Source organism: Monodon monoceros, unplaced genomic scaffold (assembly GCF_005190385.1).
Source record: "Monodon monoceros isolate NGI ecotype Baffin Bay Population unplaced genomic scaffold, NGI_Narwhal_1 Super_Scaffold_18, whole genome shotgun sequence".
NCBI lineage: Eukaryota > Metazoa > Chordata > Mammalia > Artiodactyla > Monodontidae > Monodon > Monodon monoceros.
In genome coordinates, this window is record NW_021703774.1 from 153,266,149 (window position 1) to 153,280,961 (window position 14,813).

General features: G+C 51.7%; 1 protein-coding gene across 1 annotated transcript in view; it reads left to right on the forward strand.

Annotated features, from left to right (window-relative positions):
- DLGAP3 (DLG associated protein 3) overlaps nucleotides 1-14,813 on the forward strand; it is a 59,885-nt gene that overhangs the window by 11,549 nt on the left and 33,523 nt on the right. The window contains exons 2-3 of the mRNA XM_029229562.1: nucleotides 9,886-9,968; nucleotides 11,421-12,572. Coding sequence (XP_029085395.1) covers nucleotides 11,472-12,572 — 1,101 coding nt within the window. The 5' untranslated portion in view covers nucleotides 9,886-9,968; nucleotides 11,421-11,471. The remainder of the gene's footprint in view (nucleotides 1-9,885; nucleotides 9,969-11,420; nucleotides 12,573-14,813) is intronic.

Sequence of the window (14,813 nt, forward strand, 5' to 3'; positions counted from 1 at the left end):
CCTCCTCTCTAGGATATTGGTCTGGGCCTCAGAGCCCCCTCCCTCCCTCAGCTATATTGGCTTGGGCTGGCTTGGGGGGGATGATTAGGGATTTAATTATTTAGTTTCTCCAGCTCAGTAGATTAATTCCATCCATCACAGGCAGGCTGAACCATCTACCGATCTTTGGGTTGCCTGGCCAACCCCAGAGGGAGGCAGCATCATTGCTCACCTGGGCCCAGTATTGGATCTGGGAACAATGGATAAAGTTCTTGTTGGGGGAGGATTTAGTGTATGACATGGAGCAGATGTGGGTGCTTAAGTGATGTGAAATGAACATGTATGTCGGTTGTGTGGGGATAAACATGTGAACGTGTGTGTGAGGTTTTGTATCTGCGCAGCTTCTGTGTGCACAGGCGTCAATGTCCATTGGATGAAAATGCACGTGAACCCTTGTGGGAACAAGTTTGTATATATCTGTGCACATTATGTGATGGTGACTAGCTATTTGAGGACAAATGCCATGTGAGTTGCGTTGGATGAGTCTGCATGGCTGTGTAAGCTGCTTCTGGAGAACACGTGTGTTAAATTGTGAATAAGCAGTCTTGGGACCGGATGCCCATGTGCAAGGGAGGGATGGCAAGGGTGGAGGTTTCCTGAGGCTGAGTGATGAATCAGGGCACACTGAGGCTCCACCTGGTGACCTCAACAGACCAGTTTGGTCAGAGAGAGATGCTCCTTTAGACCTGCCAGGGCTTGGTCTCCTAGTGGTTGAGAGTGTCAGTCCAGGACTGGATCCAGATTCAAATCCTCCACCACCTGTGTGACTTTGGGCAATTTTCTTTGCATTTCTTAGCCTCAATTTCCTCATCTGTAAAATGGGAACAATAATGGCACCTACTGCAAAGGATGGTTGCGAGGCCTACACAAAGAAGTACATCTAAAGCACTTAACGCAATGCCTGTTCAGTCGTAGGCATTCAAAGAGCTGAGCCTTACACGTCAGAGTTGAAAGGTACCAGAGGGTGTTATGATCTGAAATGTGTTCTGTACTTGAATGCATCCTATACCATCCTCCAAAGTGGTCTCCAGCCTCAGCTTATATGCCTCCCTGGACAGGACACTCCCAGCTCTTCAGGAAACCCACGTCACACTTTACCAGCTCTGCCTGCTGGAGAGTTCTGGTCCAGCTGCAGGGAGTCGTTTCCCTCATGCCTTCTCCCATTTCTCTCCCTATTTCTATGCACCAGCCGAGGGGTGCTGCTTCTTGATGGCTCAATGACTGATCTTGAACTTATTGAGCATCTACTATAAGCCAGGTTTTGTTCATACAGAGATAGATCAGATGGATCCTGGTTTTCAGGGAGCTCGCAGCCTGCAGACAGCTGTTTATCCTACTGTGTTGAAGTATGGGGCCTTAGAGAAGGTAGCAGCTGCTTTACTCTGGGATTGATGAGGAGGGCACGCTTAGGTGAGGTTTCTCGGAAGAGAGGATACTTGAACTGCATCAGGGGCAAAGTTGGGAGGACAGGCTTTCCATACGGAAGAATCTCATAGTCTGACTCCTCTCCCCATACTCTCTCCCGTTGTGGTCCTAGCTCCTGCTAAGCCCGGAAGTCCAGCGAGGAGAGCAGGGGTTAAGAGACCCTGGCTGCTGGGGGAGGATCGGGCAGAGCAGAGGGGAGGGAGGTGCCACCACGTCAACCTGGCAGTTAGCCAACCAACTAGCCCTCATCGGGTCCCCTGGGGGCTGGCTCTGTGCTTGACTTCCCTGTAGGAGAGGCCCAGAGAAGACAGACCCTGGTGCGGGCAATCCTGGCCCCACCTCTCACAGAGAGCTTCCAGGACAGTGTGCCAACCCAGGAGGCAGGCTTCATGGGGCAGCAAGACACCTGGGCCAGAGAGTAGCACAGGCCACAGGCCTGGCCTGGCTGAGAAGCTGGTACCCAGGGGACCCTTGCCATGGACTTGGGATTCTACCTGTTGTTTTCTAATGGCCCTAGAAGGCTCAGGTCTGGCAGCATCCTGGAGGCCAGGGCAGCATCAGCCCAAATCTCATCGAACACATACAAATAAAAGAAGGCACTAGGGTGCTCACGTCAGGAGAAGCCAACGTGTGGAAACATATGTGCCAGTTGCCTTGAACAGATCAGCTTATTTTCTCATTGCCACAACCTTAGAAGGTAGGTATCGTTATCCCTATTTTACAGATGACCAAATTGAGACTCATGGTCACGCAGGTAGGCTGAGATGAAATGGTTGGAAGCAGGTGATTGTCTTTTCAATACCGAGCAATAAGTTCACCGGGCTTTCCCTCCCGGATCCTTGGAGTTGGAAGAGAGACCACCAGCCCTGGCTACGGGGATCAGTGGGGTCTACAAATCAAGGGCGTCTAGTTCTCTCAGATGCCATCATCTTTGGCCACCAGAGCTGCTCTGCTGTCTTCAGCATGCTTAAGGGGTGGGAGGTCTTCAAAAGGAACCTAGGCAAACAGAAAGTCCTGGGTGAAGCATGAAACAAATGAGTATTCAGGGTTTTGGATCTCTGATCCATACCTGATTCAGGTATGGCTACAGCCTCTGACTGAGGCTGTCTGAGGAACCCTCTCAAAGGCGCTGCTCCCAGATCGCACATGTTTTAGTGTTTTCTCCCTGGTAGTCAGGAGCTAACCCTCAGCCCTGTGCTACTTTACCCGCAGTACCTTAATCCTCATGACATCATGGTGAGAAAAGAGCTAGGCTTGCCCCCATTTGGAAGGTGAGGAAACTGCACTAGAGAGAGATGCAGGGACTTCCTTAAGGCCACGTGTCTAGTAACTGGTGGACCTGGGACATGAACCCAAACAGTTGTCACTCGGGACCCATCACCCACAGTCTCTCTCGTTAGCCGTCCCTGACCAGGGTCCTATAGGAGTCTAGTCCTGGGATCCTGCCTCTCAGCGGTTGGTTGGGATGACTTCCCCAAAGAAGACTCCTGGAGACCTTCAGGAGGGGGAGCAGGGACAGGCTGAGCAGCCTGAGGATTGATGAGTCGACAGAAAGGGAAGAGTGGGCCAAAAGCAGCTGGCTGTGGCTGCAGCTAGCGGGTATGAGGGGTGAGGCTGATCAGGCGGAACTGTATCTCGTAGGGCATTTGGTAGCCCTGGAGAAGCCTGAACTTTGCTTCTGGTGCCTCTGGGCTATATGGCCCCAGCTGGGAGAGAAGCTGGGACCCAGAGAGTCTGGAGGAAGAGACCTACTTGGGGCTGGGAGATTCCCTCCTCACGGTCTCCTTCTGCTCTGCAGTGTGGGGAGTGTAAATTTCCCCCCTTCATTCCTCTTTCCCCTTGCTGCCTTCCTTGAACTCTGCCAAGGGGCACACCTAGAGAGCCCCAGACGTGGCTGGAAAAGAACCATCTTTACCTGCCATTTGAGAGGCGCTAGATAAACAGTGACGAACAGGGCTGGGTTTGGTGGTGGGATTTCGAATACCAAATCCTCCAGGGGCTCTCTAGAGCCCTTATAGGGAAAGGAGTGGAGGTCCTTTCTGTGGGCTGCTGGGCACAGGAGCAGAGTGCAAAGTGACGACACTCATTCATGTGATAGATACTTTTTGAGCACCTGTTCGTGCTAGGCATTGCTCTAGACACTCAGAATACTGCAGCACATAAGACAGACTTAGTCCCTGCCCTCCTGGGGCTTATATTCTGCTATGGGGAAACATACTATAAACATGTAATAGATAAAGAAAATAATTTCAAAGAGCAATAGTGCTATGAAGCAATGAAACCGGGTGATGTAGAGCGTTCCTGGGGGATGGAGTCCGACTTAGTTAGAGAGTGGTCAGGGAGGGCCTCTCTGAGCTGAGACCTGAGAGATGAGACAGAGGAAGCCATGGGAATATCTGGGGCAGAGTGTTCCAGCAGAGAGAACATCAAGTACAAAGCCCCCTGAGGTGGGATTTTCAAAGAGATTATAGGTAGTGTGGGTTATTCACGGGCTGAGCACTGTCCAATGGGTCAGGAGATGGATTTAGACTTGGATCTTCCTGTGTCTCAAGTGTTTTGGAGCAGAAAGCCCATTTTCTGTAAAATTCCTACCCTAAACCCCTAGGAAGAGTTGATTAAATGAAGTAATAAAGGTGAATGAAAAAGATCCCAAACCTCCCTCCTGTTCTGTTCCCCCTCCCTTCTTTCCACTTTCTGGGGTAGTGAGAGGAAGAGAAGGCTTTTCTAGGGTCCTAAGGGTGGGGGCTGGGCACGAGGCCTGCCGAGTCTTCAGTGACAGAGCTGGGTAGCGAGGTTGCAAGAGGCCAGGGGTGAGGAAACCAGCCCAGCTGTGGAGATCCTGCCGAAGGCAGCTGAGAAAAGCCAGTGCTGAAATGGTCAAGGGGGCTGGGACAGCCCTGGATGCAGGAAAAGGCTGGGGCTGAGGAGGAATTCCTATCTGTGGGCATGGGAGTGTGGGCTACAGGTCAGAGGCTCTGTGTTAGGGCCCCCCACTAGCTGGCCCCTTCACCGGGGATGGAGCCCCAGCCTCTGAGCTGCTGTCAGGATAGGGGGTGGAGGAGGACTGGAAAGGGAAACTGAGGCAGAATCCTGGCCACTCTGGTTAGGTTGACACAGGGAAAGGGGGTGGGAAGGCAATGCCTGAAACTTTGAGATCCCAAGGGCACACGCAGCTCACCCGCAGGTGTGGAGGAGCCTGGGCCTACAGCAGCAAAATGAATTCCAGGCCTCACTTGCTGTAGGTTCTGCTATGTTGGAACTGGTGAGGGGATGACCTCAGAGGCTCCAGTGTGAGGGGACTAGAGAAGGCTGATCCACAGCAAGAGAGCAACTGTACCCTTTTGCTGCCATCTGGACCATCATGTCCAGCTTGTAGCTCTTCCAGACAGCTTCTTGGGGGAAGGCATGAAGCGGTTAATATTTGATTTCTGAAATCTTTATCTTTGCCCAAAGCATCACTTTGTGTCAGCCTCTGAGACCCTGGCTTTTGTCGAAGGCACCTTGCTCCTTGGCTGCCCAGGTGTGGACGATCTTGAGTAAGAACTGCTTTTTTCCAGTAGAATACCTTCGGTCTTATATAGCTGTCCCAGAGATACTAAGTGACCTACTCAAGGTCACACTGTAAACCAATGGAGGAAGTCATAAAAATGAAAATGCAAATACGGATAGCTACCTTTATTGAGTATTCACCATGTGCCAGGTGCAGTATTATATGCTTTACCTGGTTAACCGTCACATCCTTCATCCCTTTCTGATGGTGCTAATATTATCCCCATTGTACAGAAGAGAAAATAGGCTGAGAGAGGTGAATCACCTGCCCAAGTACACACACCTAGTAAGTGAATGGAAAGGGACTTAATAGAGTCTGACAACAGAGGCTATACCAATAACTGCTTTGATCCAGGGAGTTTGGGAGTCACCTAGGTCTCAAGAAAGGAAAATCAGCTGGTTTGGCCACACAGGGTCCTGGGGGAGAGGACAAGAAACCACTGTGACTCTTTCCTCTGCAGCCCTTTTCCTTCCTCCATTTCCCATTGTTTTTCTGGAAGGTAATTGCTTGGGGCAGTGACAACCTCCTGGCGAATTACACAGCTGGTTTCCCAGTGAGATTTGTAACAACAACTCTGCCAGCCTGGCAGCCCCCAGCAAGTTCCAGTTTAAGACACTAATTGCTGGATTGTGTAGTTGGTGCTAAATTGGGTAATTTCTCGGTGACAGCATGTGTGCCACTTCTTCCAATCCCAGAGAGATGCGAGCTGCATCAGAGAATGTGTCACTCACAGCACCCTCCTGGCCTCCTTCACTCCCCACTTCCTAGCCAGCTACAGGCAACTGCAAAAGGAGCTGCTTCCCTGGGCTCAGAGGTTCACCATCTGGGCAGCTCTCTGTGTGCTGGTGGCCTGGGATAGTAGATAGATGACTTGGTGCAATAAAATGGGGGAAAGTAGCACCAGCACCCAGCGTTGTCACAGGGCTTCAGGGAGCTTCCTTTATTCTGTACGTATCTGACCTTGGACTTGGAACAAATTCAGCACTCACCACTCAGGGGAAAAGGCTAAACCACACTTTGGTTACCTCTGGAGTGTGTAGTATGTGTGTGGTTCTTAGTCGTTTGTTTCCTTTTTAAAAAACAAAACAAAAAACCCAAATTCATTACTGTGTTCCTTCAGAAGGGTGTTTAATTCGGTTGGCTTCCCTGAGCAGCAGCCCGGGTTTGAGGAAAGCTCAGGCCTTGGAGTGAGACTACACTGGGTTTGACTTCTGGGTTTGTCACCAACTGTATGACCTTGGGACGGTCAGCCCCTCCAAGCCTCAGTTTCTTCTTCTGTAAATTGGGAGGTGGGGATAATATCTATCCCTTGGCATAGTTGTGGGAATTAAAATGTCATAAGTGAAAAGGACCTTGTTCTTTATAGGCTCACATTCACTCAACAAACACCTGCCATCTACCAAACATTGTTCTAGGAGTGCGGGGGGATAATGCAGTGAAGAAGATGGACGAAATTCCTGCACTTACATGGAGCTTACATGTTCCATGTAAGAGAGACAGACAATTTCTGAATCACACAAATTGACAATGGTAATGGTAGAAGAGCTATAGAGGTACACAGTGCCTTGAGAGCACACAGCAGGGGGATCTGACCTAGTCAGGGAGGCCAGAGAAAGCTTCCCTGAGGAAGCAACAACCGGGCTGAGATCTGAAGGGTGTGTAGGAGTTAGCAAGGCAGAGGTGGACGGGAAAAGCTTTCTGGACGGGTGGGGGCTGGGGAATAGGCCCCGTGATGGGAGAGATCATGGGACTGCAGAAAGACTGGCCTGGCTGGAGCAGAGGAAGCAAGGGGGAGAGTGTTGTGAGCAGAGTTTGGAAGCCCAGGAAGAGCCAGAGCCTGCAGGCCTTGTTGGATGGGTTAAGGCATTTTATCCTAAGAACATCAATAAGCCAGTGAAGAGTTTTAACCACAGAAGTGACATGATCAGATTTGTGTTTCCAAATGACCATTTGGATTGGAGCCGGGTAAGAACGGAAGCAGGGAGACCATTTAGGAGGCTTTTGCAGACGTCCAGGCAGGTGATGTTCTGAGGTACTTGGATTAGTTAGCAGTGTTTCCTGCTGCAAATACGGAAAATGTGGCCAGCAGTGGTTTAAATAAAGAGGAGTTTATTCCTTCCTACAGTTAGGCCTGGAGGAAGGCGACGGCTTTATGTCGGAGCCATGGCCCAGTGACTCCAGGGCCAGCATTTCTGTGACTCTCTAGGCCTTTCTTTCATGGTGGCAAGACAGCTGCCCTAGCTCCAGGCATCATGATTGTATTCAAGTTGAAAAGAAAGGGAGGAAGGATGGTACTTGCAAGCCCCATCCCTTTTATTATAAAGGCAAAAATCTTTCCCAGAATCCCTCATCAAATTTTTATGTATATATCATTAGCTACAAGTGAAGCATGTGGCTTCTAGGTACAAGGGAGGCTGGGAAAGGGGAAAGGAGGTTGAGAATGAGTTTTGGCTAGTCAGCCGACAGTGATTTGGTGCATATGGAAATAAGTGGGCAGATCTATTTTTAGGAAGCAGAATCCATAGGACTTGGCGATGGATTGAATTATTAGTCCCCTCCTCGCTTGTTTTTCCTGCCTGTGGATTATGTTTAGTAATGGGGTGGCAGCAGAAGGCATGTGATCATAAGTGTGATATATAGGAGGAAGTTTATATAATTGAATCTATATCAATTAAATCTTCTCTTTAGGAAATCCATAAATTGGATATCTTCTTCTCCCAGTAATTTGGATTTGATTGTATTGTTTAATATTTGGACATTGGGGATTTGGGAAGTCCAAAATGAAGGCTTCACATGTGGGATTATATTGTGTAATGTTTTAGAGTTTACAGAGTGGTTTTGTATCGCTTGATACTAAAATCCTTGGAGATAGGTGAGCAGGTATCATTAGGCTTAGAGAGGGTAGGTCACTTGTCTAGTGTCACACACTTTCTGGTCTCAGGGCGTGAGCTTTTTCCACTAGCGAGTACTGCCCTGTAGGACATGGGTAAGGGAGTTGGGGGTGGCTTGTCTGGAGAGAGGCAAACACAGGGACCCATCTCCTTTGAGACTAGAGCTGGGAGGACATAGATTGATGCTAAAGAGACTGATAAGATCTTGATGAAGGTTTAGGGCTGGCAGCAGCACCTGTGTGGCGGTGGAGGAAGGGGGGAAACCTGGGAATGCCCACCATTGGTGTGGACATTCCCAGGTTTGATGTGGCCACAAAGAAAGCAAATGGGATGGTCTGGGTTTCTGTCAAAGTGGCCTTTTGTGCTGTGAGTCTCAGACGTGGATCCTGCCTGGGGCAGGAAGAGGAGGATCGTGCCATGGATGAAAGACCAAGCTATCAAAGCTTCTTTCCAAGGTGGGGAGATGCTTCTAGGTGCTTTTCCAGTAGCTGCTTGAGAGGCCATTTTGGTCTGAAGTCCCCTCTGCTTCCCCAGAGGGGGGCAAAGGAGGAGAATTGTCATCTAGAGCCAGGCAGTTAATATCTGTGAGGTGCCCCCCCCCCCAGTTCCCCTCCAGGCAAGATAACGAACATCTTCTCCAGCCCAGGCCATAGGGTGGGCCAGGGGCTGGGCATGTCCTACCTTCCCCTCTGTGGAAGATTCCCAGGAGACTTCACAATCTTCCTCATTGTCTCACATCCCTCAGGGTCAGGAAGTTCTTCTTGTTGTCTGACTGTGTCTCTTCCACTACTATTAATCATGTCCGCAGAGCCAGCTCCTCCTGACATCCCTGTGCCTAATAATGGCATCATTAGTCTTCCAGTCACGGCTGCTGCAAACTTCAGAGCCGTCTTCCTTTCTGACTCTCTCCCATCTCTTCCCAGTGTTTTCCAAACCCCAGTGTCTGCTGGAACTCTCTCAACCCACGCCTCAGAATTCCTTATTTGCCCAACTCTTCTGCCTTTATGCCTGCTGTTCCCTCCACTGGGAATTCTCTCTCCCTTACACACAGCCATCTTGTTCTCCATCTTAAACACACTTTTCTCTGGGAAGTCTTCCTCAATTTCCCTCTATTGGATCTGCTCTTGCCCTCATCTTAACTGGCCTGACATTTTGGTACCTCTTTCCAGCACAGTCATTTATTCATCTACTTAGCGAACATTTATTAAGTACCAGCTCCGGGCAAAGCCCCGAGTTAGGTGCTGGAGATCCAGTGATAAATAGAGGTTGGTTCCTACCCTGCAGAAGACCAGATTCTAGTTGGGAAGACAGAAACTGAAACAGACAATTTCAGTGCAGTGTGATAGCTGCTTTCATGGGAGGAACCCAGGGTGTGATAAAAACCCAATAGAGAGGCATAACCCAGAATAAGAGCACAAAAAGTCTTCGAGGGAAGGTGGGCTTAATATGAATAAGTGTTAGTTAGCCAGGGGAGTTGGCTGGAAGGTGGATGAAAGGAGATTCTAGGAGGAAGGAGCAGCTTGTGCAAAAATACAGGGACCTAAAATAACCCTATCACGTGAGAGATTGTTCCTCTGTTAGACTACAAGCCTCTCGATGACAGGGGCCACACTTAAATCACCTCTATACACTTCTCATTCCGAGTATTATTATGGTAGCTGCTCAACAAATATTTGCGGAATGGAATCATATTTGAGGGCAATGAAAACAAAAAAAAATGCAGTGGCTCAGCACCATGGACAGATCACACAGACACCTGCAGTTGGAGGTAGTCCAAACTGTAAGCTCATTTGCATGCATTTGCATAATGAAGCCAACTTCATTTCTCTGGGGGTCCAAAGGCTCTGCATCATGGGGGATCCAATCAGTCCTGGTTTGGGGGGTTGGGCAGGGAAACTGTCAAGGCCTGAGACTGGTCCTCTGAGGACTCCAGGAGAATCTCTTTTCCTCTTTGCTTACCACCCTTTTCTTTTTGGTCAGGAGCCAGCGGTCCTGAGCCTTCTGAAGTTAGGATTCTGCCTGGCGGTGGGAATCCTGACACCAAGGATGGGACAACCCGGATGGTGAGTAGAAGGAGACTCTGGGAGATGGGGTTCTTTTTGTTTTTGGAGATGGCCTTCTTAAATCAGAATAACCTGGGTTTGAATCTTGATTCAAAGTGACTCACCCATTTACCGGCTTTGTGACCTTACCATTTTGAGCTCAATTTTCTCATGGGTAAGTGTGGATAATGTCTACACATAGGATTTCAGTGGGATTAGAGAATATTAAGTATGCACAGTACCTGGTACATAGCAAGTGCTCAGAGATGAGCTGTGAGCAGGATTTGGAAGAAGCCATCCCCATGGTGGGTATGGGGAGGCAGTGGAGGGGAGGAAAGGAGGAAGAGCCTTGGAGGTGCTGCTGTCTGGAGTCTTTGAGGCTGTCATCACCTCATAGTCAGCAGATGGCCCAGGAGCCTGGTCTGGGATGAGAGAGGGCGCCGTCTGCCAGCTCCTCAGTCCCTGTCCCTCCTGCTGGCACCCCTCCTGCTGTAGCTCCTGTCCTGGCAGCTCTGGAGTCCTGATTGGAGGCAGTACTTGCTGAGAGCTGACCTCTCTGTCCTGTAGTCTTGGCAAGCCTGGGATGGGGGCCAGGAGCACTGGTTCCAATGCTTTCTCTCCATCACCCCCCTGCCCTGCCAGCCCACTGTTCCTGGGAGGAGGAACTCCTGGGTTCTAACCCCAGTTTAGGATTCAGTTGCTGCTCGAAGAGCCAGCATTCCTCCTCTTTATGTTTCTCCTCCCTTCATGACCCCCCTCCATTGGAATGGGGGTGGGTGGTAAAAGGCAAAAGGGGAAATTTCATCAGGGGATATTTGGAACCCGGAAGAGGAAGGCGGAGTCATCTCAGGTTATCCCTTCCTATCTCAGTCCTGGGTAGGGGGGAAGGAGAATAAGCCTACAGCCAGATAGAAGGAGCTGGGTGTGGAAGGAAGCAGAGGGGTTTTCCTGCAGAATCGTGATAGATATGTAGATTTGGGTCCAGTGTTCTCTTTGGTTATTGCTTCTGGGAGCTGTGACCCGGAGGCCTGACTCTTCCTAGCAGTGGAATTGGGTAGGGATGAGACACAGGTGTGGTGCTGGATCAATTTGCCTCATGTCAGCTTGTTAAAAGCCAGTTCACCTAATGGCTAGTATGTTTGACTATTGTCTTTATGTCTGTATTGGTATCTTTATTTTGGGTTGCCTGAGGATTTTAAAAACCCATTGCTGAGGGCATTTCCCCTTGTGAATAAGTATTTATCGTATTTGCAGCATTTGATGAATGATGACGTTATTTTGTGCCCTTGTGAGCATCTTTGTCCAGTATGACTGTTCTAAGGCTTTTAAGCCCATTTGTGGAAAGATAGTGGAATCAATCGCACTAAATTGGTATGCACTACCTAAAGGGATATAAGAATACCTAATAAAAGGTAGTTTCAGGTGACGTGGCCTGTCGTTCAATCCTAATCCCACTGCTCCCTGTTTTTCCAGGAGGTTCCTGGGGCCTGGCCCCCAGCACTATGAAGAGCCCTTGCTGAGGCCATGAGGGGTTATCATGGCGACCGAGGCAGCCATCCCCGCCCAGCCCGCTTTGCCGACCAGCAGCATATGGACGTGGGCCCCGCTGCCAGGGCTTCATACCTGCTGGGCTCCGGGGAGGCCTTCTCCACCGAGCCCCGCTTCTGTGCCCCAAGAGCTGGCCTGGGACACCTTTCTCCTGAAGGGCCCCTGAGCCTGAGTGAGGGGCCATCGACAGGCCCCGAGGGAGGGCCGGGAGGGGCCGGGGTTGGGGGGGGTAGCAGCACCTTCCCCAGGATGTACCCTGGCCAGGGCCCCTTCGACACCTGTGAAGACTGTGTGGGCCACCCACAGGGCAAGGGTGCCCCCCGCCTGCCTCCCACACTTCTGGACCAGTTTGAAAAGCAGTTGCCCGTTCAACAAGATGGCTTCCACACGCTGCCATACCAGCGAGGTCCAGCAGGGGCCGGGGCCGGGCCCGGGCCAGGGTCTGGCACTACCCCGGAGGCCCGCAGCGAGAGCCCCAGCCGCATCCGGCACCTGGTTCACTCTGTGCAGAAGCTGTTTGCCAAGTCCCACTCTCTGGAGGCGCCAGGGAAGCGGGACTATAATGGGCCCAAGGCTGAGGGCAGAGGTGGCTCCGGCGGAGACAGCTACCCTGGCCCGGGCTCTGGAGGCCTCCACACCTCCCAGCACCACCATCACCACCACCACCACCACCAGTCCCGGCATGGCAAGAGGAGCAAGAGCAAGGACCGCAAGGGGGATGGACGGCAGCAGGCCAAGGCCGCGGGCTGGTGGAGCTCCGACGACAACTTGGACAGTGACAGCGGCTTCCTGGCCGGTGGGCGGCCCCCTGGGGAGCCTGGTGGTCCTTTCTGCCTGGAGGCTCCAGATGGGTCCTACCGGGACTTGAGCTTCAAGGGGCGCTCGGGCGGGTCGGAAGGCCGCTGTCTCGCCTGCACTGGCATGTCCATGTCACTGGACGGACAATCGGTCAAGCGGAGTGCCTGGCATACCATGATGGTCAGCCAGGGCCGGGATGGATACCCAGGGGCCGGGCCAGGCAAGGGGCTCCTGGGTCCGGAGGCCAAGGCCAAAGCCAGGACTTACCATTATCTGCAGGTGAGGCTTTGGTGGGGGTGGGGAACAGGGTCCTCAGCCCTCATCAATGTTGTCACCCAGGGAGCTGTGGAAAGGGTGGGGTGGGAGCCAGCTATTCCCAGGATGGAGGGTCTGGAGTCAGGGAGGCTCTCCCCTGCCTCACTGTATTGCCTTGAGCCCCTTTGGGGACCTCAGTTTCCCTGTTTGTGCAGTGAAGGGGCCCTTCTATTTTGAGATTGTATGTCAGTGCCGGGAAGACTTTTCCTTTACCTGAGGTTTTGGACAAGCTGTGCTGGCCTCTGCCTCGTGAGGCTGGAGGCAGAATGAGGTTGAGAATAGGCAGTGAACAGGACAGTGCGGTGCTCCCTGCCTGTAGCTTCCCCAAGATTGGAGGTCAGCCATTGGAAAGCGGTCCTCTTGCCCCTTAGGCCTTCTCCAGACCTCTTTTCTGCCCAAACCTGGGTGGTCCAGATATTGTTTGAATGTGAAGGTCAGTTATTTCCAGAATGTGCCTCTGCTGGTGTTTGTCGTTCTGGGGAACCTGCAGCAGGACACCCGTGAGGCTGTGGAAGAGCCTGGGAGCCTGTCTTACGGGTTTCCCCAGGCTGGGCTTCACACAAGTCTGAGCTCCAGACACAGCAGCAGGCCAGGGCACACTGTCCCTGTCCTCTTCTACCAACTCTATAGTGTCTGCAGTTGAGGCTAAGAGCTCTGAACCCTTCTCCTTATGGAGCCTTCATCCATCTCTCACTGTCCCCTCTCGTCTTCCTATTGAGATGGGGTCGGGGGCTCTTCTTGCCATCAACCTCCCTCTTCTCTGCCTTACGCTGCCCTCTCATATCCCCTGACAGGCTTTCTTGAGCCCTGCTGTAGTTTTAGGAGGAAAAGTCTAGACAAGTCCTAGAAGTCCAGTAGACTTAGGGTTATCCCCCAAACCCACGTTCCGCATAGTTCATCTGCATCCATTCATTCAGTGAGCATTTCCTGGGCGCTGTGGATACAAAGATGAAGACACAGATGCTGCTTGGGAGGAGCTCACCATTTAAAGGTGGGATAGACAAGGCATCAGGTAGAATACACTGTGATGAGGCTGTGAGAGGAGAGAGCCTTGGGAGCCTTGGGAGCCCAGAGGAGGCACCTCACCCACCTGGGTGATGGTGGCCAGAACAACTTCTAGGAAGAATGTCCCCTGAGCAGAATCTCAGTGGAGAATTTGGAGTTAGTTGAGTGCAGAAGTTCCAGGATTAAGGGTGTTCCAGGAAGAGACTACAGCACGTTCAAAGGTGTGGAGAGTTGAGCTTGCATGTGTCTTTGGGTGTCACTGGCCTTTTTGGTAAGTTGTTCACATGTTAGGGCTCTCCTGGGTAGGGAACTCACAAAAGCTCAAGGGAACAGATAGGGCCACAGTGGAAGCAGGAAGGGGTGGGAGGCAGAAGGGGAGGTTGGAGACTTCTAGGATTCAGGACTTCTGGGTTGGCCTTGGATTGCCCCCTCCCTGGGAGAGAGGTTCTCTAAGCTGGGGATTGAAGGGCCCAGCAGAAAGGGCCGAGGAGAGAACACCAACCCTTCTTCTCCCATCCCTGGAACCTTGCCACCACTCTGCTGCTCCCCGCTGCTTCTCCAGGGCTGCCCTCACCTCCCTGGGGGCTTCCTTTTTAACATGCAACTCACAGTGTCCTGCAGAGGAGCCAGCAGCTCCGCAGTGGCTATGGAGTGGGAGCCCTGCAGTGTGCAGAGCGTGCCTGGCTGTCCCATCTGCCTCCCTCTGCCTCTGTGGCTCCTCTCTGTAGAGTATGGGGAAGGGGAAGGATCGATCAGGGGCTGGGGTTCCAGGGAATCTTAGGACTGGAAAGTCTGAGCCTGTTTGGGGGAGAACAAGGGGCTGCAGGGACTCTCTACACAGACTGGTGCCCCTCTGGCACAAAAGCAGGGGAAGCTGGCCACATCAGACCAGGTGTCTTTGTTGGATCCCCAGTCCTTTTGTTGAGACCTTGTTCCCCTACTGGATGCCAGCTCTCTCTCAGACTTCTTCCAGAATCCCTCTTTTCACTCAGAGCCCTTGTTCCTTTATGGAGCCTCGTCTCTTCCCTGCGTTCCCATCTTCTGATTGAGCCCAGCCTCACACCGAGCCCTGTCCGCCTTACCCCCTGAGGGCTCCTTCATGGGGCCCCATCCCATCCCTGTCCTTACACTGATCTCTGACCCCTCATTTAGTCCCACCCCAGAATCTCTATTCCTCTCCCGAGCCCTATGCTCTCCCTG